Source organism: Ictidomys tridecemlineatus, chromosome 10 (genome assembly GCF_052094955.1).
Source record: "Ictidomys tridecemlineatus isolate mIctTri1 chromosome 10, mIctTri1.hap1, whole genome shotgun sequence".
NCBI lineage: Eukaryota > Metazoa > Chordata > Mammalia > Rodentia > Sciuridae > Ictidomys > Ictidomys tridecemlineatus.
In genome coordinates this window covers 124022824-124049899 of record NC_135486.1, presented here as the reverse complement: position 1 = coordinate 124049899, position 27076 = coordinate 124022824, and the positions used below count along the sequence as shown (strand labels likewise).

The window sequence follows — 27076 nt, the reverse complement described above, 5'->3', positions numbered from 1 at the left end:
AGTTGTTGAGGCTGGCTTTGACCTTGTGATCCTCTTGCCTTAGACTTGAGCTGCTGATATTACAGGCATGTGCCACCATGCCCAGCTCAGTAAATATTTTCCTAAACACATTTTAAACATTTGAAACCAGAGTGATGAATTGAAGGCCTTTGTTAAAAGTGGTAAAACTGGCCAGGTGAAATGACACATGCTTGTAATCCCAGCAGCTTGGGAGGATGAGGCAGGAGGATTGGGGAGTTCAAAGCCAGCTTTAGCAACTTAGCAAGGCCTTGAGCAACTCAGTAAGACCCTGCCTCTAAATATAAAAAAAGGCCTGGGAGTATGGCTGAGTAGTTGGTGGCTTAGTGCCTCCTCCTGAGCTGGTGACATGCCACCATACCTGGCTACCCTTGATTATCTCTTAACCACAGCCTTGAGTATTCTGCCATTCCAGCTTGTAGCTAGTTCCTTGTACCCCTTCATATTTCTTCAGGAAAGTTGCAAACCTTGGCAGCACTGTTGCGGCAGCTCAAGGCAGAGGGCCACCGGGTACTCATCTTCACCCAGATGACCCGAATGCTGGATGTTTTAGAGCAGTTTCTCACCTACCATGGCCACCTCTACTTGCGTCTGGATGGGTCTACTAGAGTTGAACAGAGACAGGTAACCCAGGCATCTGTAGTCGTTTAGAGGCTCTTCAGCATCTGTCTCTTTTTCCTAAGCCTTGGGCTTCTAGAAGGGGCCCTCCTAAACCTTAGAGATTTGGGGGGAGATAAGTTTCCCAATACCATCTTTTTCTCCTTTCCCTCTAGGCCTTGATGGAACGGTTCAATGCAGACAAACGCATATTCTGCTTCATCCTTTCGACTCGAAGTGGGGGTGTGGGCGTGAACCTGACAGGAGCAGACACTGTTGTTTTTTATGACAGCGACTGGAATCCCACCATGGATGCTCAGGCCCAGGATCGTTGTCATCGGATTGGCCAGACTCGAGATGTCCACATCTATAGGTATTACCTAGTCTTCTCTTACTTTACTTTTTTTTCTGAGAGGGGGTTACTTTGATATATTTGGCTGTTTATACCTGGCCTCCATCTCCTAGACTTATCAGTGAACGGACAGTAGAAGAAAACATCCTAAAAAAGGCAAATCAGAAGAGAATGTTGGGAGACATGGCCATTGAGGGAGGCAACTTCACAACAGCCTATTTTAAACAGGTACAAAGTAAGATCTTTCGACATAAGCAGAAGAAATTGCTCTGCTAGTAGGAACTCCTCCTGCTTATTAAAGAGTTGCTGCTTTGGTCTTCACAGACTACTTTTCACCTAGTGGCACCTCTGATATTTTGGGGAGCTATCAGTCTCACAGTTGTAGACCTAGGACTAGCATTCTATTGGCTGACACTTTTCCTTCTGTCCAATAGCAGACCATCCGAGAGCTGTTTGATATGCCTCTAGAGGAGCCATCTGGCTCATCTGTATCCTCTGCCCCTGAGGAGGAAGAGGAGACTGTGGCCAGCAAGCAAACCCATATTCTGGAGCAGGTGAAAAAAGAGTGGGCAATCCTAAAATAGAGCTATGGCTTGAAGTATAACTTGTCTTTTATAAGTATGTTGACTTTGGGGGAAAGAATTGTTTCTGTTGCTTTCCAGACTATAGTCAGCCTTTGATAGTTTTAAGTTAATTAAGTTCACATTATCTAATAAGGAAAAAAACAAAACAGGATTTGTAGTTCTGAGTCCTAGGTTTGTGTTCCAGCAATGCTGTCACTTTTTTAAATTTTATTTTTGAAATAGGAGTCTTGCTGTGTTTCCCAAGCTGTTCTTAAAACTTTGGGCTCAAGCTATCTTCCTACTACAATGGTAGTGCTTCTTAATTGCATTTATTAAGCCAAATCACAAATTACTCTTTTGAGCCTTACTTTCTACCTAGTATGAATGGGTAGGAAATAGTAACTTTTAGGATTAAGTGATGTAGTGCATTTAAGAAGTACCTTGTATATGATGCAAAACTCTGTTTTCTAAGCATTGAAGCATAACAGAGTCTCTTAGAAAGGTTTTTTTGTTTTTTAAATAACATTCTTATCTGGCTGGGTGTGGCAATGCACACCTATAATCCCTGTGGCTCTGGAGGCTGAGGTCTGAGATCATGAGTTCAAAGGCAGCCTCAGCAAAAGCGAGGCACTAAACAACTCAGTGAAACCCTGTCTCTAAGTAAAATGCAAAATAGGACTGGGGATGTGGCTGGTGGTTAAGTGCCCCTGAGTTCAATCCCTGGTACCCAAAAAAGGAAAAAAAAAAAATAGTATAGAGCACTATACCGTTGGACTACATCCCCCACCCTACCCCCTTTTAAAAATATATTTTTAGTTATCAATGGATCTTTTTTTTAAATTTATTTTTATGTGGTACTGAGAATCGAACACAGTGGCTCACACATGCTAGGCAAATGCTCTACCACTGAGCCCCATTCCCAACCCTTTTTTTAAAATTTTGAAACAGTTTCACACTAAGTTGCCAGGCTGGTATCAAGCTTCTGATCCTCCTGTCTTAGCTTCCCTGAGTATCTGGAATTAATAAGTGTGCACCATTGCATGTGGCTGGGAAGGCTTTTGAGGGCTAGGGATGTAGCTCATTGGTAGAGTACTTGGCCTAGCTGTGGGTTCAATCCCCAGCACTGCCAAAATTAAAAAATTATTCCTGGGCCCTAACTCAAAATTTACTAAATTGAAAACGATGTTGCATCTGAGCATTTTAGTTTTTCGAAGCTCTCCAGATGTAGATAAATATTTAAAGAATTACAGATATAAAACATCATGGAGGTGTTTTTCCCTACCAAGTGTCTTCCCTTCATTGCTGGCTATGCTCTGGGCTCATTCTCTCAGAGGTTTTTGGAGTGATTTCCTTAGATATTCATTGCAAGGAAAGATATGCTTAGTATATTGTCCTGAGGCATCCCAGTGCAAAAAAAAAAAAAAAAAATTATGAGTTTGGCCAGGCATGGTGGCATATGCCTGTAATCTTTTTTTTTTTTTTTTTTTTAAAGAGAGAGTGAGAGAGAAGGGGGGACAGAGAGAGAGAGAGAATTTTAACATTTATTTATTTTTTCTTAGTTCTCGGCGGACACAACATCTTTGTTGTTATGTGGTGCTGCTGAGGATCGAACCCGGGCCGCACGCATGCTAGGCGAGCGCGCTACCGCTTGAGCCACATCCCCAGCCCTGCCTGTAATCTTAATGGCTATGGGGACTGAAGCAGAGGGTTCAGCCTGGGCAATTTAGTGAGACTCTGTCTTAAAATTTTAAAAAAGGGCCAGGCCCAGTGGTGCATGCCTGTAATCCCAACAGCTCCAGAGTCTAAAGCAGGAGTATCATGAGTTCAAAGCCATCCTTTGCAATGGGGAGGCATTAAGCAACTCAGTGAGACCCTGTCTCTAAATAAAAAAATAGGGCTGGGGATATGGCTCAGTGGTCAAGTGCCCGAGTTCAATCCCTGGTACCAAAAAAAGAAAAAAGGCTGGCTGTTCAATCCCAGTACACCTCCACATACACATAAAGTGCTGTTCAAGCCAGGCACGGTGGTGCACACCAGTAATCCCAGTGGCTCACAAGGCTGAGGCAGGAAGATCACGAGTTCAAAGCCAGCTTTAGCAATTTAGTGAGGCCCTAAGCAATCCAGGAAGATTCTCTGAATGAAATATAGAAAAAGGCTGGAGATATGTGGCTCAATGGTTAAGTGACCCTGGGTTCGATCCGTAGTTATCAAAGGGGGAAAAAATGCTGTTTAGATCTTTCTGTGACTACTTGTTTGTCTGTCTTTGGTTAGGCAACTTTGAAGTTGACACCTAAGGAAACAAAGTAGAGTTAATAGAGTCTCTCCAAAATAGTTGTTTTCCCTATTGGGAGAGCTAGTAAAATCTATTCCATCTTAAATGAACTATTGAGTTGCTTTGGTAACTCTTATGATCCTAGATGGTTGAATTCTTGTGAACCTTGTTTTATGTAAACCTGGCCTCAGATTTTTGCCACAGTTAATTCCTAGGGTGTAAGCTTCTTTAAGTCTTAATGTTTTTTATTTTTATTTTTCCTCTGTACCCTCTTTAAAGGCATTGTGTCGGGCTGAGGATGAAGAGGATATCCGTGCTGCCACCCAGGCTAAGGCTGAACAAGTGGCTGAACTTGCAGAATTTAATGAGAATGATGGTTTTCTTGCTGGTGAGGGAGAGGAGGCTGGTCGGCCTGGGGCTGAGGATGAGGAGATGTCCAGGGCTGAGCAGGAGATTGCTGCCCTTGTAGAACAGGTCAGTGTTGAACAGACCCATTAGTTCTTGCCTTTATCCTGTACTCAGGACCCTTTTATCTGTCTTCCCTGAAGATAATAGATAAGGGTGCAAGAGCCCAGGTCCTATGTTCATCACATCTGCTCTTCCCTGCAGCTGACCCCCATTGAGCGTTATGCCATGAAATTTCTGGAGGCCTCGCTTGAGGAAGTGAGCCGAGAGGAGCTTAAGCAGGCAGAAGTAAGTATCTCTGGGGGCTGAGACTTCCTGCTGATTTCTATATATTCCTTGCTCTGCTTGCCTCCTGCTGACCCCCCTTGGGTTCTGTTGTTGGTAGGAACAAGTGGAAGCTGCCCGCAAAGACCTGGACCAAGCCAAGGAAGAGGTGTTTCGCCTACCCCAAGAAGAGGAGGAGGGGCCAGGGGCTGGGGATGAGATTTCCTGTGGGACTGGTGGAGGCAGCCACCGGCGCAGTAAGAAGGTCAAGGCCCCTGAGAGGCCAGGGACTCGTGTCAGTGAGCGTCTTCGAGGAGCTCGGGCTGAAACTCAAGGGGCAAACCACACTCCTGTCACATCCACCCATCATACCCGCAATACCTCCACACCCCCCCGCTGCAGCCCTGCCAGGGAGCGAGTTCCCAGGCCAGCACCTAGGCCTCGACCTGCTCCAGCTTCAGCTCCTGCTGCAATTCCTGCCCCAGTCCCTGCCCCAGTCCCTGCCCCAGTCCCTGTCCCAGTCCCTGTCCCAGTACCCATTTCAGCCCCTAATCCAATAGCCATTCTTCCTGTCCATATCATGCCTTCTCCCCCAACTCCTCCACAGATTCCTCCCTCTTGTTCCCCTGCCTGTACCCCTCCTCCTGCTTGCACCTCTCCACCACCTCATACCCCACCACCCACCCAAACCTCTCTCTCAACTCCTTCCTCTCCTCTCCTGCTTGGTTCACCTTCTGTGCCCATCTCTTCCCCGGTCACCAACCTCTCTTTGGGCTTGGGGCCTGAGGCAGAACTCCGTGTACAAGCATTAGCATCTACGGAGTCCCTGGAGCTGGCTGGCATGACCAGTTCTGAGACCTCCCCGCTTCCTCTTGTACCCCCTAAGGATCTGTTGCCAGTTTCTGTTGAGATCATGCCCGTATCTGAGAAGAACCTTCCTCTCATCCCTTCTGCACCTAGCCCAACCTTGGAGGCTGACGGCATCCCCAATGGTCAAGAGCAGGGGGTACCATCTTCTGCTGAGGGGACCATCCTTACAGTGCTGCCTGATGGTGAGGAGTTGCCCTCGGGTCTGAGAGAGAGCAATGGGCTGGAGCTCCCACCTACAGCAACATGTGATGAGCCACTTCAGGAGCCACTGGAGGCTGACAGGAACTTGGAAGAGCTGGTAGAAGAAGTTCAGACCCCAACCTCAAGCCCAGAGAAGCCACAAGAACTTGCTGCACCTGAGGTCACAGCCCCATCAACCTCATCTTCAGCCACTTCCTCTCCTGAGGGTCCTTCACCTGCCCGGCCCCCTCGTCGTCGCACCAGTGCTGATGTAGAAATTAGGGGTCAGGGGGCTGGTCGTTCAGGGCAACCTCCAGGCCCCAAAGTGCTTCGCAAGCTGCCAGGACGGCTAATAACTGTGGTGGAAGAAAAGGAACTTGTGAGGCGAAGGCGACAGCAGCGGGGAACTGCCAGCACCCTAATACCTGGGGTCTCTGAGACTAGTGCCAGCCCAGGAAGCCCATCTACCCGCAGCTTGTCAGGGCCAGAATCCTCACCTCCCACCAGTGGGCCCTGTGAAGCTGCTCCCTCATTCTCACTGCCTACACCAACCCAGCCACCCTTCATAGCTCGTCGTCACATTGAGCTGGGAATGACTGGTGGGGGCAGCCCAGAGAATGGAGAAGGGGCACTGCTTGCTATCACTCCACCTGCTGTGAAACGTCGGAGGGGAAGGCCCCCCAAGAAGAACAGGTCTCCAGCAGATGCTGGGAGAGGGGTGGAGGAGGCACCCTCATCCACCTCTAAGGGAACAACCAATGGGGCTGACCCAGTTCCTGGAGCTGAGACCCTAATTGTTGCGGAGCCTGTCTTGGAGCCTCAGCTTATTCCTGGGCCCCAGCCTCTTGGACCCCCATCAATTCACAGACCAGAGCCCATCGTCCTGTCACCTGTGGAGAAAAGAAGGCGTGGGCGGCCCCCTAAGGCACGGGATTTGCCCATCCCTGGGACTATGTCCTCTCCAGGGGATGGCAATTTAGAGAGCCGGACACAGCCACTCCCACTACCACCACCATTGCCACCACCCCTACCACTTTTATCCTGTCCCACTGCTACTGTCGCCAACACTGTCACCACCGTCACCATTTCAACATCCCCACCCAAGCGAAAGCGGGGCCGACCTCCCAAGAATCCACCATCACCTCGGCCCAGCCAACTTCCTGTTTTGGACCGCGACAGCTCTTCTGTCCTTGAGAGCTGTGGATTAGGGAGGCGTCGGCAAGCCCAGGGCCTCGGGGAGAGTGAGGGTAGTTCTTCTGATGAGGATGGAAGCCGCCCCCTTACCCGCCTGGCCCGCCTGCGGCTGGAAGCTGAGGGAACCCGGGGACGGAAAAGTGAAGGGTCCATGGTGGTGGCTGTAATTCAGGATGACCTGGATTTAGTAGATAGTGGGCCAGGCGGATTAGAATTGACACCTCCTGTGGTTTCATTAGCCCCAAAACTGCGCTCAACCCGGCTGCGTCCAGGGTCTCTAGTTCCCCCACTAGAGACTGAGAAGGTGCCTCGCAAACGGGCGGGGGCCCCAGTTGGTGGGGGTCCTGGGCTGGCAAAGCGGAGCCGTCTACAGCCTCCAAGTCCCCTGGGGCCTGAGGGTTCGGTAGAAGAGTCTGAGGCTGAAGCCTCAGGTGAGGAGGAAGAAGGGGATGGGACCCCACGGCGCCGGCCTGGCCCCCGCAGGCTTGTTGGGACCACCAACCAAGGGGACCAGCGCATCCTGCGCAGCAGTGCCCCTCCCCACCTGTCTGGCCCTACCATTAGTCACAGAGGCCGAAAGGCCAAGACGTGAGTGGGCTGCCCCTCCACCTAGGCTTTCCACCATGGCTGCTCTCCCTCCATGACCAGGCCTGACTCTGTTAACCACTACTTGAAGTCTTGAGGGGGAAAGCCTCCAGGGAGATGTAAGGGCCTTCTCCCTTCTTTCCACCAAAGTAGGGGGGTAGGCAACTGGTTGTCATGGAAATGGGGCTCATCACAATCCCCCTTCCCTTCCACCCCACATGGCTGGGCAGTGTTAAGGGTGGCAAGATAGTCTGTCCCCACCCCCTTGTACTTGATTCCCCAGCTATCTTCACAGCCCCACACCCTTAGGGGAAGGGGGATGGGGCTTCTCTACAATGAGTTTTTTTTTCTTTTTTCTTTTTCTTTTTCTTTTTTTTTTTTTTTTAAGAAGAAAAAAAATAATAAACTTAGTTTCTGTACGAGCATCCGCGTAAGGAGGCTTCTGATTTTCTGGTCTGGTGGAGGGTTGGGTGGGAACTTGGGCATCATTTTTTCTACTCTTGCTCTTGGGAAGACCCATATTTAACTGATCTCTAAACCAGGATTGTATACCTTTGAGGCAGAAAACACCCTCAGGAGGAGGAAAGATAAGCAAATCTGATTTGGCAAGGTGTGTTTCCAAAAAATATCTCAGTTTAAGTCACTCAGACACACTTCCTCTCTCCTCTCCCTTCTGTCCCCTTGGCTCTTGGCCTTTCCCTCAGCTTTCTCCAATGCCTCACTTTTTCCCTTCTTTTAACCCTCTTGCTTAGGTGCTTCCTTTCCTTTCACAAAAAAGCAGGTATCCTACTTCCACTTGCTTCACCCCTGGCCCTCCCCTCCTCTCCTAGCCAAACTGGTTTGAGTCAGCCACACCCCCTTCCCAGCTCCTGGGGCTATTCAGATGGTGGCTGGCCACCCTACCCCACCCCTGGGCTTGGCTTGGAGCCCTGAGTCAGCTCTACCGCCCAAGCCAAATCAAACCTGAGGCAGGAGCCGAAACTCACAGTCCCTCAAGACTTATAGCCAGGTAAGAGCCCCTGTTCATGTTTATATTTCTGATCTGGACACCTTGGCCCCTTGGGTTCTTCTCCCGCTGCTGACTTGGCATCTGTGTTTTCCTCATCTGACTTTTCTTCAGTACCTATTCCCCTGCAGCTTTGTGACATATCATTTTATTGCTCTCTACTTGTCTTGCCTTTTTTCACCCTTTTGTCTTGTTACTATGTGGAACTACAGGTGGTTTCATTTTGTCCCATCTAAAGGGAAATGATAGAACATTAGGGTGGAAAAGTGGTTGATGCTGGAGCTTTGAGGGCCTGAGAAATAGGGAGGTGAGAAATTAGTAAGTAGGTCATCATTATGCAGGTTTCTGTATGGATAATGAGGTCATTTGGACTCTGTTAATCTGATTGTGTTGTGTGGTTTGGGTTAAAATGGAGAGAGGAGGTGGCAAGGAGGCATAGAAAAGGAGGCCCCAATTTGGGGGAATAAGGTCTTATGTTCAGTTTCTTCGGCTGTGGGGGGAAAAATGTGAATTTTTCCTTTTCCATTCCCAGATGTGAGGTGGTATTTGTTTTGTTTTGCTTTGTTTTTTGGTACTGGGGATTGGACTAGGGCGCAGCACATGCTAAATAAGCACGCCACCACTGAGCTACATCCCCAGACCCCCACCCCACCCCTGTTTTTCAGTCTTTTTATTTTGAGACAAGAGTCTGATTTTCCCAGACTGCCTCAAATTTGTGATCCTCTTGTCCCAGTCTCTGGAATAACTATGATTACAAGTGTGTATGAACCAGCCAGAATTTTTTTTTCATGTGAAATTGCAGCTTGCTTGAAGTGGAGTATAGAGCTTAGGGTCCTGCTCTCTGGTTCCTCAATACTCAAAGGCAGCCTCTGGGGAACTTCAGGGGACTTTAGAACCCTTTGAAGTACAGTTTTAAATCACTTAGCCTTAAGCTTTCAAGATTTTGTTTCTTCTGCTTCTAGGTATGCATTTGTCATTTTGCTTTTCCCAACTTGTTAAAACAGTAATATGTTCACACTTGATTGCCTTCAGAGACTTAGAATCTTAAGCTGAAGGAAAAGGATTCTAGCCACACATTTACTCTCCTATTCTGAGTCACTAGAGGAATTTCCCAGTAGGGCAGCATTCCTGAGAGTTGGGCTAGGCCATGAGGACAGCATTCTCTGAGGGGTGGAGTCAGAGCAAGCCAGGCCAGGAGCTCATGTGTTGGGCTTACAAGTACCTTGACTGTATCGCCCACAGGTGATGGAGGACGAGGAGAAGGCAGTGGAGATCATGGTGAGCAACACGGGAGCTGCTCATTCTCCATCCCCCATCCGCTGCTGCTGGCTCCGCCTCCGCTACTTGGCAGCTACTAGCATTATCTGTGGCTGCTCTTGCCTGGGAGTCATGGCTCTTGTGTTTGCCATCAAGGTGAGGAAAGCAATTCCTATGGGAGCAGGGGAGTGGGTATAAGGCAATGGTTTTGTGTATTTGACCTGTCTGTATTGGCTGAACAGTTACTAAATATCTATTGGTACTTGGGTTTGGGTTAGTGCCAGAATAAGATATGGTTCCTGTTGTCAAAGGACCCATAGTCTAATGAACAAGATGGCAGTGAAAATGGATAATTATTAATAGAGTTTAGTTCATCAGTACTGTAATAGAGGAAGCACAGGATATTCTGGGAGCCAGAAGGGGTCTGTGTTTTTTTGTGTGTGTGTCTGTGTCAGAGTAGGTAAGGCTGCCTAGGGAAGGTGACAGGAAAGTAACCCTAAAGGATGAGTAGATAAGAATGAAAGGTCACTCCAGGTAAAGGCAGTAGTGTGTACAAAGGCCTTGAGTGTTTGTTCGGCATGGCAGATCCAGTGAGGAATAGTGAAAGAGGAAGCCAAAGGATCCACATTCCTGAGGGCCTCAGATTCCGTGTTTAAGAATTTCAACTTTATTTTGAAAGTACTGGGGAGCCATTTAAAGATTTTTGCAGAGGAGAGTGGCTTGGTAATATTTGTATTTCAGAAAAATCAGTTCTCAAGGCCTGTGTAGAGGGTAAATTGAAATGGGCAAGACTAGGGTCAGCTGAGCAATAATGAGAGCAATCTATAGAAGTCTGGAAGAAACAATGGGGTCTTTGAGAGGGCCTCACCTGCAGATGTACCATTTGTTTTTTTTCTTTCTTTTTTTTTTTTTGCAGTACTGGGGATTGAACCTGGGATCTTGTATGTCATAGGCAATGCTCTACCATTGAGCTACACTTACAGACCATACATGTACCTTTTGAAAGGCTACTACTCAGGCTAAATATCATGCTGGAATATTCTCATCCCTAAATGTATTTTAACAGTCAGTATTTCTGACTTTCATTAGAGCAAATTTATGAAAAGGATTTTTTTTTTTTTTTTTTTTTTTTAGAGAGAGAGAATTTTATTTATTTTTTAGTTTTTTCGGCAGACACAACATCTTTGTTTGTATGTGGTGCTGAGGATCGAACCTGGGCCGCATGCATGGCATGCATGCCAGGCAAGCTCGCTACCGCTTGAGCCACATCCCCAGCCCCTGAAAAGGATTCTTAATGGTGAAAATGATGATGCCTACTGGGCTATGAGAATGGAATTTGACTGGACATGAGTAAAAAGTCAAGAATTCCAAATTCTGAATGAATCTGAGATGAATAGAAAAGAATAAGGATTGAAAGGATTAAAAAGTGCTTTTCCTGGCAGGTGCAGAGGCTCACACCTATAATCTCAGCTACTCTGGAGGCTGAGGCAGGAGGATCAAAAGTTTGAGGCTAGCCTTGGCAATTTAAGACCCTGTCTTGAAATTTATAAAAGTACTGGTGATGTATCTCAGTGGTAAAGCACCCCTAGGTTCAATCCCAAGTACCAAAAAAAAAAAAAAGTACTTTTTCCATGTGTGATTTAGAGAGCTAACAATGGCCACCTTGAAAAGATGGGTACCTATTTTGTAGATTAGGGATAAGAAAAGCTGAAAAGGAAAGTGAAATATTTGGGTGTGAGGCTTTGAGCTATTATGATGGGGGAGTGGAATGGGGCAATGGGCCATTTTGGGCAGAAACAGGGGGAGAACCTAACCAAGAACCTGCCCCCACAGGCAGAAGAGCGGCATAAGGCAGGCCGGTCCGAGGAGGCAGTACACTGGGGGGCCCGGGCCCGGAGGCTCATCCTGGCCAGCTTTGCTGTCTGGCTTGCTGTCCTTATTCTGGCCCCCCTGCTGCTATGGCTGCTCTCCTACGCCATCGCTCAGGCTGAGTGACCCTGGGTGGCCTCTGCTAAGAGTCAGCTGAGACCTGGATCCAACAGTTTGGTGACAGCAGTGGTCCTTCCTGGCAGGAAGGATGGTGTCTCTCCCAAGGGCCTTTGGAAGAGCTCTCTTAGCCCGTTATAAAAGGAGAGCAGCAGCTGAGACTGATGAAGGGAGGTCAGCCTGCTCTGTTCTTTTAGTGCCCTCCACCTTCTATCTCCCTACCCTGCTCCATCCCAGGGCCTCTACCCAGAGGAGGGGTTGAAGACCAGGCCTGATTTTATTAGAATTTGTTTTGTAATAAAAATCTTTTTTGGTGGTAAAATGTTCCTGTCTAATTGTTCTTTCCCTGCTTTCCCTTGGGCCATTGTTGAGAGCCAAACTGGACATCTGACTAATGGCAGAAGGCTGCATATTGCCTCTGGCCTACCTAGGAGCTCCAAGAGAAGGAAATTATTTTTTTCTTCAGAAGTTTCCCTTGGTGGAAAAACCTCCGCTCTCCCTATACATAAGCAGATACCCTGAGGACAGAGAGGAAGGCTAGTAGCAGCAACTACTATTTATTTATTGAGTACTTAGTGCTGGGCTGTGTTCTAAGCACTTTGTATTTCTTCTTCAGTCCTCAGAATGACTGAATAGCAGGTACCATCATTTTGATTTTATAGTTGAGCATACAGGCACATATTTGCCCAAGGTCACTCAGTCAGTAAATGGCAGAGCTGGGATTGAACCCAGACAGTTTGAATCCAGAGCTGAGGAATGAAAGGGATGGATGACAGTCACAACAACCCTGTGTATTATTATAATGAGCTTTCATATCCTTTATATTGGACTTCATGACAATAAACATTTTTCAAAGTTGTGAAATATTTCACAAAGGAAAGTACCAAAATACACAGCTCAAATTAACACAAAGCAAATATCTGAATAACCACTATTTAGTCAAGAAACTGATCATTGTCAGCACTCCACAAAGCTTTTTCTATCCCTCCCAATCACTACTTCTTCCTTTCTTTTCATAGGTAACTACCATTCTGCATTCTATCAGTGTAGTTAATTTGGCCATGTTTGAACTTAATATAGATGGAATCATATATATATATTTTGTCTTAACCTCAACATTATGAGATTCATCAATATTCAGTATAGAGTTTTTTTGTTGTTGTATAGTATTCCTTGTAACGACTATCATAATCAGTTCATTTTCTATGGGACTTTTGGAATGTTTCCAGTTTGGGGATGTTATAAATCATGCTGCTATGGATGTTTTTGTACATGCTTCTTGGAGTATTCGTGCCTTGAGAATGGAATTTTGGGATTACCTCACCATAATTCAGAGACCAGAAGAGCACCTAAAGGAATTAGAAATGTGCACACTGAAGAGAGGATTACAGAGGAAGGAAGTGCTCTGAGAAGGAAAAGTGAAGAGAATTCTTGGTGGCCCCAGAAATTAGTTTATAACAGTGAGTTGGGTGTGCTAATGCACACTGTAATCCCAGCACCTGGGAGGATGAGGCAGGAGGATTGTAAGTTCAAAGCCAGCCTCAGCAATTGAGGCCTGGTCTCAAAAAATAAAAAAGGTTGGGGATGTAGCTCAGTGGTTTAGGGTCCTTGGATTCAATTCCTGGTACACCCACCCACACACACACCGAACACAAAGACAATAATGGGTGGCAGTGATTCTCACCCTTGACTTCACAATGGAACCACCTGTGAAGTCTTAAAACGTATTTAATGCCTTGCCGGAGCTGATTTAATTAGTATGAGGTGCTGCTTTAAATTTTATTGAACTCACTTCATTGATTTCTAAATTGAGAAAGAAGAATAACACATTATATTTTTGTTTCTTTTTCTGTGGTGCTAGGGACTGAATCCAGGGCCTTGTGCATGGTAGGCAAGTGCTCTACCATTGAGCTGCACCTTATAGTCCAGAGTAATAAATTTTAGGAAGATATTTATGGAAATCTTTTTTGAACTAATGTTTGATTAATCAGCTTCAGTTTATTAAAAGAGTCTATTCCATTCTCCCAATGTAATTAAATGATGTCTTGCTGTTTTTTAAAACAATAAAAGACAAAAACAATAAACTCATGTATATCCTTTACCTAGGCTAATAATTTTTAATATTTCACATTTGCTTTATTGATGAACAATTTGAGGGTAGTTTTTGTTGGTTTTTGGTAATGGGAATTAAATACAGGGACGTTTCTACTAAAGCTATACCTCCAGTCCCCCAGTTGCCAAGTCTGGCTTCTAACTTACAATCCTCCTGCCTCAGCCTCCCAAATTGCTGGGATTATAGCTGTGTGCCATCTGAGGGTAATTTGAAGACTTTTTATGATCTCCTAAAAACAACTGCATTGTTATATAACTACAGTACAATTATAAAAATCAGAGACGCTAACTTGTATACAGTTCTAATTACAATAGAAAATATGTAGTCCATGCTAAAACTTGCCAATTTTTCTCAGCAACGTCCTGAATAGCAATGCATTTCCTGTTTTAGGATCCAGTTGAAAACATTCACTGTTGTCGCTTTTAGTTTCCTTCAGTCTTGGATAGCTCTTCATCCTTATTTTTGTCTTTCATGATGTTTTTGAAGCAAGGCCCCATCACATCAGAAGACCTATCCTGTTGGTTTGTCTTGTTATTGGTGTTAGCATTAACAACTTGGTTAGTGTTAGATTTTGCATCTTTTGTTTCTTTGTTAAAAAAAAACAACAAACTTGTTCCTATGTAAATATCCTTTCTGCAGTGAATTTTCACCATGATTTTAATGCCTATTAATTTTGCCCAAATCATGTTATGAAACTTGCAAAATGTTGCTGTTCTAACTTTATATTGTTCTTTCTAAGTTACTTGGTATTTGACTATAAACAAAATCTGGGGCTTCAAATATAGCTTATTGGTAGAGTGCTTGTCTAGCATGTACATTTATTTATTAACAGATTGTGTTTGTTTTGTGTGGGTTTTTTTTTTTTTTTTTTTTTGCACAGTCCTGGAGATTGAGCCCAAGTTCTCTCACATATTAGGCACACAGTCTACCCCTAAGCTACATCCCCAGCCCTTTTTATTTTTTATGATGATGATGAGGAGGAGGAGGAGGAGGAGGAGTGTATGTGTGGTATTGGGGATTGAACCCAAGGCCTTGTGCATGCCAAGCAAGCACTCTACCAACCGAGCTATACCCCCAGCCTCATCTCTTTTTATTCTGAAACAGCCTCATAGAGTTGATAAGGTTGGCCTCTTAACTTGGAAATCCTGTTTCAGCTTCCAGAGTATTTTCCCTGGTTTTGACCAGTGGAAACCTCTTAAACATGGTCCTTGTTCCTTTTGATAAGACCACATCTTTCTTTCTTTTTTTGGCACTAGAGATTGAACCCAAGGATGCTTAACCATTGAGCCACATCCTCTGCCCTTCTTATTTTTTATTTTGAGACAGGGTCTCACTGAATTCCTTAGGTCCTCAATAAAGTGTTGAGGCTGGCTTTGAACTTGCAATCCTTCTGCCTCAACCTCCTGAGCTGCTAGGAGCTCACCACACCCAGCAAGTCCACATTATTCTTTAGCTACCTGCAGAAATTGTTTCAGATGATTATACTTTCACTGCTGCCACCTGGGTAGTGAGCATTTCTCCCATGGGACTGTTATTTAGAAATCAGTATCTAGACACCTGGTGTGCTCATTCTTCTGGGTTACTGCCTATGGTCTTTTCAGAGACCAGAACTAGAAACATTAAATTTTACTTATTTTTTTTTAAATAATATTATTTTTTTTAATTCTCGACGGACACAAAATCTTTGTTTGTATGTGGTGCTGAGGATCGAACCCGGGCCGCACGCACGTCAGGCGAGCGCGCTACCGCTTGAGCCACATCCCCAGCCCAAATTTTACTTATTTTAAACCTATTTTTAATCATTCCTCTTTTAACATTTTTTAGTTGTAATTTGACACAATTCCTCAATTATTTTTATGTGATAAAGGATTGAACCCAGTGCCTTGCACATGATAGGCGAGTGCTATCATGATACCCTAGCTTCATTGCTCCAGTTTCATTCATTTTTTCCTCTCCTTTTCCCATTACCGATTCCATATTCCCAAAGAACAAACTTTGGCTCCCAATCTACATTATTAATGAGATTCATTCATTCTGTTATTCTTTTGCTAGGACATAACCTCCACAAGGGTGGTTGACTTTTTTCATTGCTGCTAGTGTGGAACCTAGGCCTCAGACATTTGACACATATTTGTTGCATAAGTGAATGCCAGGTTAAACTGACTTTGAATTCATCACTCCTGGCAGAAATCGCCACAACCTGATGGGCGCAGAGCAGAGCTTGATAAATCCCCGCCCCCACAGCTTTTGGAAGGCGGTGGAAGATTGGGAACGTGTACAATCCCAGGTGGTAAACATTAAGGCTTGGGAGATACTCAAGAGGAGTCAGCAGCCACAGGACAAGGAGATCTCTTATGGCTGCTTAAGTCCACATCAATGGCTGAGCAAGTATCCAAACTGCCTGTGTTCAAGCGTTTCAAAGGCTGGAGCCCGCCCCACAGAGTAGGTGCTTTAAACTAGGCTGCTAAGATAAAAATATGACCCGAATTCAGACAGGGATGCTGGGAAAAGAATGAGAGAGCCCTACCTAAGCCCAGCAACCTTATGCAGCCAAGCCTTACAGCTCAGCCGCCTAGAAGCTTCCGGGTTCCATTCCAGGCCTTCAATACGGCTTGACAACAAGCTCCACCCTCTGCAGCAAACGCCGTGCGCTGATTGGCTGTCTCTAAAAACGCGGCCCTATGGTCGCCGTCTTGGTTAACTTCGAGCTCCAACGCCGGCTCCAGTCCCGGGACTCTCGGCTTCCTATTAGACTACCAGTTTCCAATCAGAAGAGTTTCTGAATCTCAGTCTTTGGAAGGCGCTAATCATTGGCTGCAGGATAGGGGCGGAGCCCTAGGTCGTCGCCGGCTACGCCAGGAACAAAACCAGGGACTAAAAGCGAACCCTTTCGCAGAGCGGCCTCGCGTGGACCCACACCTGACTGCCCTCCCCAGCGGGTGAGTCTGCGCGAGACCCTGCGCCCCCTCCTAGCGTCCGCCAAGTGCGCCTGCGCGGCAACAGCCGCCAGCCCTTGTGCCGCTTTCCCTTTTTCCTGACCACCTTTTCCCTTCCCCTCCCCCGTCCCCCGTCCCCCGTCCCCCTCCCTGCCCTGCCACCCCTCCCGCCCCCTAGGTCCTTCTGTACATTTTCCCCAGTCCCGATCCTTACCCTACCCCCGCCCCCATCCCCCAGGACCCTGGCGCCCCAGCCGCAGGGGCTGCGCCTCCGCGAGCCGCGATGTGCGTCGTCTCAGAGCCTGTGGGCCTCCCTTCCCTCACTGCCCTCCGTTTCCTCTGCACAGGCCCCCACCTCCCTCAGAATGACTCTGGACGTGGGGCCGGAGGATGAACTGCCCGACTGGGCTGCGGCCAAGGAGTTTTACCAGAAGTACGACCCTAAGGACGTCATTGGCAGGTGAGGCCGCAACAGGGAAAATGAAGGCCCAGAGAGGTCGGGCCCTAGCCAGTATGTATGTTTTCATCTGAGGACTGGGTAGATGGGAGAGGTCAGTGGTCGTTGGAGAACATTTGATGATTAGATTCATATTCTAGGTTAACCCCCATTTTCTCACTAATTCATTCATATATTAAACAATCAGTTGAAGCATGTACTGTGTGACAGACATAAAGCTAAACACACGGAGGGTAGAAAAGATGTCTATGACGTGGAGGTTCTACAAGTGAAAAAAAAACGTGAACCTTCAAAAGATATCTGATTAGATAGGTGGACGACTGCATGAAGTGCTGTAGGGAAAACCAGAAAAACCACAGCTTCCCGGAAGGAGTGATCTTTGGGCTGGGTCTTGAAGTATGCATAGGTGTCCAGCATAGAAGGAAGAGCTTACCTGTATAGGCAGTGGCAGATATTCATCAAAGGTTTCCTAAATATACTAAGTATATTAGGCACTGGGGATACTCAGTGAGGGGTGACAGAAATCCATAAGATTTCTGCCTTTTGGAGTTTACAGCTTAACAGTAGAGACAGATAATAAATGTAAAAAAAATAAAGATTAGGAGCTGGGGCTGTAGCTCAGTGGTAGAGCGCCTGCCTTTCACCTGTGAGGCACTGGCTTCAATCCTCTGCACCACATAAAAATAAATATACGATATTGTGTCCATCTACAACTAAAAAAATCTTAAAAAAAAAAAAAAAGGTTAAGTGCTAGGGAGAGAATAAATAGGACAATAATATGTGAATAATTAATGATGCCACTGCAGATTGGGAAGCCTGGGAGACCTCTGAGGAAGTGAGGAGGTCTGTTTGTTTATGATGCTGAGGATCAAATCCAGGGTGATGTGTGTGGTAGCAAGTGCTCTACCACTGAGCTACATCCCCTGCCCCAAGGAAGTGAGTTTTGAACTGAGATCTGAAGGCTAAAAATGAGTGGGTCATGAGCTGAGGCAGGCTATATTCCCAGCAGAGGGGACAGTAAGTGCCAAGGCACTGTCAAGTGGGTATATGTATTCAGAAATCAAAAAGAGAGTTGAATGGGAGCTGTAATTTTTGAAGGCATCAGCAATTAGATAGTGGTGAAGGGGACAGGAAAGAGAGAAGGGAAAGGAACCTAGGCTCAGGCCCTAAAGCATGTCACCATTTAGGGCTTAGTTAGAGAAGGAAGAGCCAGGAAGGGTGACTGAGGAGATGCCATCTGAACTAGAAAAACAATGATATCAAAATCATAAGAATATCCCTCTAGAAGATTGGCAGACTCTACTGTATCAAGTGCTCCTGAGGCCAGGAAAGCAGGCATTAATTTGGCTAGATATCATTAAGCTATCATATGGTATATGAATAAGGAAGTTAGAATCAGGAATTCTGGAGAAAAGTCAAGGTTTGAGACAAGGTAGTGGGAGTGATTTACACAGAGTAGATGTTAGACCCCTAGAACTGGATGAGAAAGTATTGGGAATAGAGCTCAGCTCCAACTCTTGAGGTGCTACAGCATTTGTGGGCTAGGTAAGGTAGGATGCACCAAGATGAAGAAGAGCCCATAGGTAAGAACCAAAATAACTTCCTGCCAAGGGGAGCAGAAAGACCAGTTTTGTAGTAGTCAGATCAGAGAGGAGGGCCCTTGTGTCTTCTCCCAAGATTATGGTAGTATCATCCCTTGTTTTTCACCCCTCTCTTTTCTCCATTTCCCTCTTGTCCTGCATAATTAATTAGTTGAACATTCTCACTAAATTATTTTCCTGAGTCCTAGTTTCTTCATGGATAAAGGATAGAAGCTTTGACACATTCTGGAAATTGATGACAAGTCATAAGTCACAGAAACAAAGATTAAATAGGATTACAGCCAGCGGTGAAGCTGAAAAAGAACTTTTCAAAAAAAAATCTTTTTAGTTGTATATGGACACAATACCTTTATTTTATTTGTTATTTGTATGTGGTGCTGGGGATCAAACCCAGTGCCTCACACATGCTAGGCAAGCGCGCTACCACTGAGCGACAACCATGGCCCCACCCCCACCCCGCCCCCCAAAAAGGAACTTTTTAGTGAAGCCCTTGAATGACCAGTGAAAGAATTGGGTTTGATTTTTTGTGTGTGTGTGTGGTAAGTAATAGGGAGACAGCATGAAAGAAGAATTTTGAGTGCATTATATAATTAACCATAAGATTCAAAGATATAGGTGTCACAAAAAGGAGGGGAAACCGTTATTTTTAGGGTCCAGCTCAGGAATAAGGGAATACTTAGAATCTGGTGGAAAAATTAATCTGGGTATGCTTTAAACAGTGTGGTCTATGTTTTAGAAGTCTAATTCTAGAAGCAATGTAAAAGATGGATTGTGTGGGCTGAGACTGGTAGCAGGGAGATGGGTGAGGGGGCTGATGTAGTTTTCCAGGTGAGAAAAATAAGGGTGGATTACTAGAACTAGAGCTGTGGAGTATGGACTAGAGTAGTTAATTGTAGATTTAGATGGAGAAGGAGAAGCCAAGCATAGCACCAGTTCCAGTTTGGGTGTCTGATTGAATGGTAACACCATTAACTGAGATCAGGGAGAGAGAGAGAAGAGCTAGTTCCAGGGGAAAATGAAGTGTTCAGTGGTCATGATGTCTATGAAATAGCTCCAGTTTCCACAGGAGAGATGTTTAAAAAGAGATATTGGCCTGACACTTAATGGAGATATCTGGGTAAGGAGGTTTAAAGTTGTGGAGATACAGAGAATCACTAAGGGAGAATGTACCTAGGCTGAGAATAGGGCCATGTTGGCAAGCCTGATATTTATTTATTTATCAAACTTGGGGTCTTCTGACTATTAAGTAAGTGCTGTACTTCTGAGCTACAAGCCACCCAAGTCTGGCATTTAAGGAATGACAGAGAACAAGGCTCTGGATAGTGTCAGCAGAAAGAATTTGGATTTGGAGTTCAAAGACGTGTGTGTTCTGCTTAGATAGTCATGATGCACAGTAAGAAGGCTTAATTACTGAAGAGTGAATGCTTTTATAGGTAGAAGGCTATGGGATGCCAGAGGAGGGAGTAGTCCCTTGTTGGAAAATAAACACAGAATCCATGAGGTAGCATTTAATTTAGGCCTTAAAGCAGGGATTCTTAGTTCCATGGCTTTTGGGGTCCTCGAACCCCTTGAAATTGTAAAAATTTATGTAGGTGGTAGAGGTCTCTGGCTTTCACATTTTCTAAAGAGGTTGATTATATGGTAAGTAATAAATAGGGGCTAGAGGTGTAGCTCAGTGGTAGAGCACTTTCTTAGCATGCTTGAGGCCCTGGGTTTAATTTCTATTACTATAAATAAAAAAGGTAAGCCAGGGACAATGTCACACTCCTGTAATCCCAGCAGTTTGGGAGGCTGAATCGTGATTCAGGAGAATCGTGAATTCAAAGCTAGCTCAGCAACTGCGAGGCACTAAGCAACTCACCGAGTCCCTGTCTCTAAATAAAATACAGAATAGGGCTGGGAATGTGGCTTAGTGGTTAAGTACCCCTGAGTTCAATCCCCAGTACCAAAAAAAAAAGGTGAGTAATAATTAGACTGAGGGCTAGGGATAATTAGCTCAGTAGTAAAGTTCTTACCTAGCATGGATAAGGCTTTGGGTTTAAACTCCAGTACCACAACAACAACAAAAAATTAATAATTAGATCATGGGCCTCAGACTCAGATGCCCTTAGTGGTTGCTTAGGAAATTAAATTCAAAGTGGCCAAGAGTAAGACAGGAGGAAATGATGGGTTTTATGGCAGCCAAAGAGTTCTTGTTCCTTAGGATATATACTCTTGCTACATGAGAGGATAAGGCTGGGGGAGGTTTATTAATTTTTATTTTTTAAAAATATAAACCAATGAACAAATGAACAAAACACTAATATATACTACAATGTGAATGAACCTCAAAAAAGTGTTAAATGAAGGAGATCACTTGCAGATACTAAAGATCACTGCCATATGGTCTTATTTATATGAATTTTTTAAAAAGGTAATTCTGTAGAGATAGATTAATGATTACCTGAGATTGAAGGTGGGAATAGGGGTTAACAAGAAATCCTTGTCTAGGATTTTTTCTTAGGAAAGCCCTCTCTACTTCATTAATTCCTTTCACTATCCCTTCAGGATACTGTTGGCCACATTTCAGAGTTATAAAAGTTAAAGCCCAGAGCCTTATGTCAGTGAGTGACTTGGAGGTTAGTTGGTGGCAAATTTGGGGTCTGAACTAAGATCTAATTTTCAGCTTTGGTCTTCCAGGCTATGATTCCATATTTATTTGGTACCTCCTACCCTTGAGGTGTTATAGGGGATCTTTGGGATTTGGATTGGGAAATGAGAGGTGTTTGAGTGAAATATAGAAGGAGACTTCACTTATTTCTTCCCATTTCCTATAAGGGACACGTTCTGGGGCTCAGATGTGGAAAGGACTTGCCTAGGCTTACCCTTGGTGGGTAAGAGCCTGGATTCAACCAGGGTCCCCTGCCTAGTTTCCTGTGAGTTTTGTGTTGCACCTTGCTGGAAACCCAGGTTGCTGAGGCTACTGTAAGCCAGTGTGATTTCCTTTGGTGGTTGCCCCATTGTCCAGATGGATCTTCAGAATCTGGCCTAAGTGATAGGAGGATTATTAGCATTCTCCATTAGCATCATCAGTCCATTCTGGGTGAAAATGAGAAGACAGAAGGCCTTAACTTGCACTGTTGTCTGGCAGAGGAGTGAGCTCTGTGGTCCGCCGTTGTGTTCATCGAGCCACTGGTGATGAGTTTGCTGTGAAGATCATGGAGGTTACAGCTGAGCGATTGAGTCCTGAGCAGCTAGAGGAGGTGCGGGAAGCCACTCGGCGAGAGACGCATATCCTTCGCCAGGTCGCCGGCCACCCCCACATCAGTGAGGCTGCATTCCCTGTTTCTGTTAGCTAACAACCCCTGCCCACACAGCCCATTTCCCCAACATTGCCTCCAGGCCTGTCCTCCTTTCTTCCTGGCTCTATTCTACCTCAGAGAGTGGCCAGCCTTTGGGTCCCTTCTCCCTCCTTTGGTTCTCCTTCCTTCCCAGTAATAGCCCACTGCCACCTCAGGGTGGAAAAGATCCTATAATGTGTATCTGCTTCTTTCCATCTCTGTTTCTCTGCTTTTCTGCCTCTTTTCCCAGTCACTCTCATCGATTCCTACGAGTCTTCTAGCTTCATGTTCCTGGTGTTTGACCTGTGAGTATCTCCCTGCCCCATCTGAGAAGCCTCATTCCCACCGCCATGTGTGTCCCCATTCTTTCAGCTTAGTGGGCTGGAGACTACCCTGCTTACATCTTCCTCTACTCCAGCTAGGGCTCTGTTACCACAAGCTGCGGCTGGCCCATGGCTCTGGTCCTCTCCCTGTGTGCCATGATTAAGGCAAGTTCTTTAAGGATGATAGTGACCAAAAACAGAATTCTTGTGACCCAAGGGGTCCCTCCCAGTTACCCTTTATAAAGGGAAATAAGGTTATAAATTGATCGGTCAGAGAAAAGCTATTTAAGAGGAGAGTGTTCCAACAGTGAATGAACCATTTTTAAAACAGATCCTCACTTAACCACTCACTTGTTGCTTAACCCAGTGCTTTGCTCAGTCTCTGCTCATTTGTTCTCTTTTTGGCCTGCTTGAATCCACTTCAATATGTTTACAGTATGGACTCTGCAGAAATCTGAAAGGAAGTAGAGCAGTCATTATACCACTCTACAACTTTATAGGACAATGACATTGTTTTGAGGATAGACGCAGAATTGGAGTTACAACTTCAATTTTAAAGACATGATAAAAAATTCAAAATTGCAAAATAAAGTCCTAGTCAGTCTTCATGACACTCTTAGCTGAAATTTTGGTCCATGTTCTAAATAGATTCATTTTTAAGAGAGGACCTTTTCTTTCTTTCTTCCTCTCTCCCTTTCTTCCATGAACGCAGGGCAGCCTAACCACTGACCACATTCCCAGACCTTTTTGTATTTTATTTAAAGAGACAAGGTCTTGGTTAAGTTGCTTAGGGCCTTGCTAAGTTGCTGAGGCTGGCTTTAAACTCATGATCCTCCTGTCTCAGCCTCCTGAGCCACTGGGGTTACAGGCATGCACCATTGAGCCTGGCTAAGAGGACTTTTTCAGTTTTAATTATTCTCTAATACTTTACAAGAAGTTACCTATTCTTGCTAAAATGATGCAGTTTGCTCCATTTTGGCATAGTGCAGATATTTCAGCCAGCTCACTGGGCCAAACTGCCTCTGGGATCTGGGTCAATCTCAGAATGATCTCTCTCTAGCACTTTGACTTGTCAGCAGAGGAATCTTATTACTGTAGGCTTTCTTCGTAGTATTTATTTATTTTTTTAGTTGTTGATGGACCTTTTTTTATTTATTTATATGTGGTGCTGAGAATTGAACCCAGTGCCTCACATATGCTAGGCAAGCACTCTACCACTGAGCTATAACCCCGCCCTCTTCCATAGTATTTTATGGGAGCTCTGTTCATTTTCTCAGCCTCCTACTGTGGGGTGCATCTGTCTCCTATGCCCCTCCTGTTCCTTAGGATGCGGAAGGGAGAGCTGTTTGACTATCTCACAGAGAAGGTGGCCCTCTCAGAAAAGGAAACCAGGTAATGGCACAGCCTGCAGCCCCTGGGGTAAACAGGGAGTGGGCAGGGCAGGGAGAAGCAGAGGAGGAGACTGCACCTCCCTCAGGTCCATCATGAGGTCTCTGCTGGAAGCAGTGAGCTTTCTCCATGCCAACAACATTGTGCACCGAGACCTGAAACCCGAGAATATTCTCCTAGATGACAATATGCAGATCCGACTTTCAGATTTTGGGTTCTCCTGCCACTTGGAACCTGGCGAGAAGCTTCGAGGTGAGGGGACCTTGCCCTAAGTGGCTTGGGAGGGAAGGAGACCCAGGCCTGAGGTTGGTTGATTGGCTGAATCTGAGTAGTCAGTCCCAGGTACCAAGGAAATGGAAGTCAGTAAGCATCTGCCAAGCATCCTCTAGGATGCAAATGCTGTGTAATTCAGAGTGGGCTTCTTGACCTGGGAGAATGGAGGCAGACAAATGAGTAGATGGGCACACAGCTGGCACACCAAGAAAGTCAGGAGGAAGAAACACTTAATTTATCCCGAGGGATCCAGAGTAGGGATTTCTGGGGTGAATCCTTGTCCCAAAAGGAATGAGGGAGTAGAGACTAGTAGGGCTAAGCAGCATATTTAGGTTCTACAAAAAATAGCACCACAGTGTACTGTGAGAAGCCTGATATGTCCTGGCCACATCAACTACATCAACTTCTCATCTAGGGCCCTGGGACTTAGGCTTACTCAATCTTGATATATTTGTTGTGACATATTAATATAGAAGTAAGAATAAGAAATAGTCCTAGTGCAAATGGAAACTTCAAGCAAAGTTCATCTGCAAGAATCCTCAGACCCTTTAATATGCTACTATGTCTCCTTCAATGGCTTTGCACTGGATTATTATTAATAGATAACATATCCTGGACACTTGCCATGAGGCAGGTACACACCAAGCCTTCAACATGACTTATTTCTCTAAATCTTCCAAGAACCCTTGGAAGAGACAAAATGATTTGCCCAAAGTCATTTGGCCAGGATTTAAATTTGGGCAGTTCTCATTCTCTTAATCTGTGGACTTACACTTCTTGCAGATGCTGTGCTTTATTTTCCTCTGGATTTCCAAATACACTTTTCCTCTTTCTGGAATGATTTTTGCCCCTTCACATTATGCCCTCTCCCTTGGCTTGAGTAATTATAATTTCACTGTAAGCTTCCAGGTCAGGTCAGATAAGGTACCCCTGTTGGTTTTTTTGTGTTTGTTTTTTCCTTTTTAAGTAGTACTCGGGGTTGAACCCATGGCCTCACACATGCCAGGAAAATGCTCTACCACTGAGCTACATCATGTACCCAGTGTACTCCATTTTTCTTATATATACTCCTTTCATGATACTTGTCTTACTTGTCTTACTCTATTATTCTGAAATAGATGAACTTAGTAAGAAATTCCATATTTTTCCAGGCACGGTGGCACACACCTATAATCCCAGTTGGGGAAGTGGCTCAGAGGTTAAGTGCCCCTGGGTCTGATCCCCAGTATAAAATAAAAAAATCCATATTTTGCTGGCTGTAGTGACACATGCCTGAGATTACATGCATCAGCAATTCAGAAGGCTGAGGCAGGGGAATCATAATTTTGAGGACAGCTCAGTAACTTGGCAAAATACTGTCTCAAAAAATAAAAATGTTTCCTTGGTATTGCCAAAAAGCAGGGTGGGACTAAAGATGTAGCTCAGTGGTAGAGTGCCCTTGGGTTGAATCCTTAGAACCACACGCAAAAAAAGAAATCCCATATTTCTTCTGCTTGCTCTTCTTGGGTTGAATGGTAGTTCTACTAGCCAGAAGTAAAATTATAATTTGGGGGCAGAAAGGATACAGAAAAAATTTTAGTTTTCCATATATATAAACTATGTCAAAATGTGGTAACATGTTGTTTGACGAGTAGGTAGGTTGACTTGGCTAGAATGTTGAAGGAGGAAAATGATATGGGTGGGTAGGACCTTGAAGTCAGTTCCCAAATCAGGTTTTCTTAGCAAGGTTACCAGGAGTCTTGGTGGGCTATTTAGGCAGTGTCTAGTTCTGAGGTTTAGTAGGAAGCAGGCAGGAACAGAATGGGAACACTGCTAGCTCCAGCAGAGATCTGGTATTAAGGGCCTTGGAGGGAGCTAGTGGCATCCCTTCAATCTGCTGTCTCTTCACAGAGTTGTGTGGGACTCCAGGGTATCTGGCACCAGAGATCCTTAAATGTTCCATGGATGAAACCCATCCTGGCTATGGCAAGGAGGTTGACCTGTGAGTGTCTCGTCTTCCCTTCCCCTGTGTACTGTCCTTCACATTGCCTTTTACCTAGACCTACCTGATTCTGGTCTCTTTCTCAGCTGGGCCTGTGGGGTGATCTTGTTCACACTCCTGGCTGGCTCGCCACCATTCTGGCATCGGCGCCAGATCCTGATGTTACGCATGATCATGGAGGGCCAATATCGATTTAGTTCACCTGAGTGGGATGACCGTTCAAACACCGTCAAAGATCTGGTGAGCTGGGGCTATGAGAGGACAATGGGGAAGCCTTAAGATTTGCCCTTCATGTTCTGGGGTTTCCTCTAGATCTCAAGACTGCTAAAGGTGAATCCTGAGGAGCGCCTGACAGCTGAGCAGGCCTTGCAGCACCCCTTCTTTGAGCGCTGTGAAGGCAGCCAATCCTGGAATCTTACACCCCGCCAGCGGTTCCGGGTAAGCCTGAGACTATCAGGGTCTGCACCTGTGCCTGACCTGTGACCTTTCCTGTGAGGGATGCTCCACTAGAATTCACACTGCCCTCATTCCCCAGGTGGCAGTGTGGACAGTGCTGGCTGCTGGACGAGTGGCCTTAAGCTCACACCGAGTACGGCCATTGACCAAGAGTGCGTTGTTGAGGGATCCCTATGCACTGCGGCCAGTGCGACGCCTCATTGACAACTGTGCCTTCCGGCTCTACGGGCACTGGGTAAAGAAGGGCGAGCAGCAGAACCGGGCAGCTCTCTTCCAGCACCGGCCCCCTGGGCCTTTTCCCCTCATGGGCACTGAAGAGGAGGGAAACACCACTGCTATCACTGAGGATGAGACGGCACTGGTGCAGGGCTAGGACCTTAGCCCTGGGCAGCCTCAGAAAGCAGGATTTTCAAGGAGACTTTTATCATTCCAGCCCCTCTGGGCTCTGACCTCAGGCTCCCCTGCCTAGCAAAGTGCACCACTGATCATGCCACTGTTGTAGAGACCAGCCCTGTGTACCTACTCTCATTGGCTTAGGGCTTAAAATCAAAGCTCGGGTGGAAGGGGAGCCATTCTGAATGCCATGCCTGGCCTTGTCAGTACTGCTTGTGCTGCATCTGAAATAAAATCTGCTCCATGCTAGGAAGATCATGTGCCCCATGTCTGTTGTCTGGCTTC

At 45.7% G+C, this 27076-nt stretch overlaps 3 protein-coding genes across 12 annotated transcripts in view; all 3 read left to right on the top strand.

The window, feature by feature from the left end:
• The window catches only part of Srcap (Snf2 related CREBBP activator protein), a 34710-nt gene extending 26985 nt beyond the window's left edge, over positions 1-7725 (top strand). For all 3 annotated transcript variants that reach the window (XM_021725512.3, XM_021725511.3, XM_013357890.4), the window contains 7 exons: positions 473-642; positions 792-988; positions 1081-1195; positions 1402-1521; positions 4082-4276; positions 4412-4495; positions 4593-7725. In XM_021725512.3, coding sequence (XP_021581187.2) covers positions 473-642; positions 792-988; positions 1081-1195; positions 1402-1521; positions 4082-4276; positions 4412-4495; positions 4593-7307 — 3596 coding nt within the window. In that variant the 3' untranslated portion in view covers positions 7308-7725. The remainder of the gene's footprint in view (positions 1-472; positions 643-791; positions 989-1080; positions 1196-1401; positions 1522-4081; positions 4277-4411; positions 4496-4592) is intronic.
• Positions 7726-7781: 56 nt separating this feature from the next.
• Positions 7782-11871, top strand: Tmem265 (transmembrane protein 265). 2 transcript variants are annotated; one of them, XM_005323859.5, is made up of 3 exons: positions 7782-8309; positions 9549-9719; positions 11397-11871. In XM_005323859.5, the coding sequence occupies exons 2-3, from the start codon at positions 9552-9554 to the stop codon at positions 11556-11558; spliced, it is 330 nt and encodes a 109-aa protein (XP_005323916.1). In that variant the 5' UTR covers positions 7782-8309; positions 9549-9551; the 3' UTR covers positions 11559-11871. The 2 variants fall into 2 exon arrangements, with proteins under 2 accessions (XP_005323916.1, XP_021581190.1); XM_021725515.3 differs by lacking the exon at positions 7782-8309 and having other exon boundaries at positions 8316-9719.
• Positions 11872-15889: 4018 nt separating this feature from the next.
• Phkg2 (phosphorylase kinase catalytic subunit gamma 2) lies at positions 15890-27044 on the top strand. 7 transcript variants are annotated; one of them, XM_005323862.5, is made up of 10 exons: positions 15890-16601; positions 16946-17058; positions 21787-21962; positions 22227-22281; positions 23626-23691; positions 23777-23940; positions 25852-25942; positions 26029-26182; positions 26255-26380; positions 26478-27044. In XM_005323862.5, the coding sequence occupies exons 2-10, from the start codon at positions 16964-16966 to the stop codon at positions 26769-26771; spliced, it is 1221 nt and encodes a 406-aa protein (XP_005323919.1). In that variant the 5' UTR covers positions 15890-16601; positions 16946-16963; the 3' UTR covers positions 26772-27044. The 7 variants fall into 7 exon arrangements, with proteins under 7 accessions (XP_005323919.1, XP_040133450.1, XP_077880168.1 ...); XM_040277516.2 differs by lacking the exons at positions 21787-21962; positions 22227-22281 and having other exon boundaries at positions 15891-16601; XM_078024042.1 differs by lacking the exons at positions 22227-22281; positions 23777-23940 and having other exon boundaries at positions 15891-16601.
• The last annotated feature ends 32 nt before the right edge of the window (positions 27045-27076 follow it).

Bases quoted from the DNA above. Each gene is read 5' to 3' on its own strand.
- Tmem265 (XM_005323859.5), top strand. From the start codon at position 9,552: ATGGAGGACGAGGAGAAGGCAGTGGAGATCATGGTGAGCAACACGGGA. The intron at 9,720-11,396 runs GTGAGGAAAGCA...CTGCCCCCACAG, and splicing joins CTCTTGTGTTTGCCATCAAG to GCAGAAGAGCGGCATAAGGC.
- Phkg2 (XM_005323862.5), top strand. From the start codon at position 16,964: ATGACTCTGGACGTGGGGCCGGAGGATGAACTGCCCGACTGGGCTGCG. The intron at 21,963-22,226 runs GTGAGGCTGCAT...CTCTTTTCCCAG, and splicing joins CGCCGGCCACCCCCACATCA to TCACTCTCATCGATTCCTAC. The intron at 23,941-25,851 runs GTGAGGGGACCT...GTCTCTTCACAG, and splicing joins ACCTGGCGAGAAGCTTCGAG to AGTTGTGTGGGACTCCAGGG.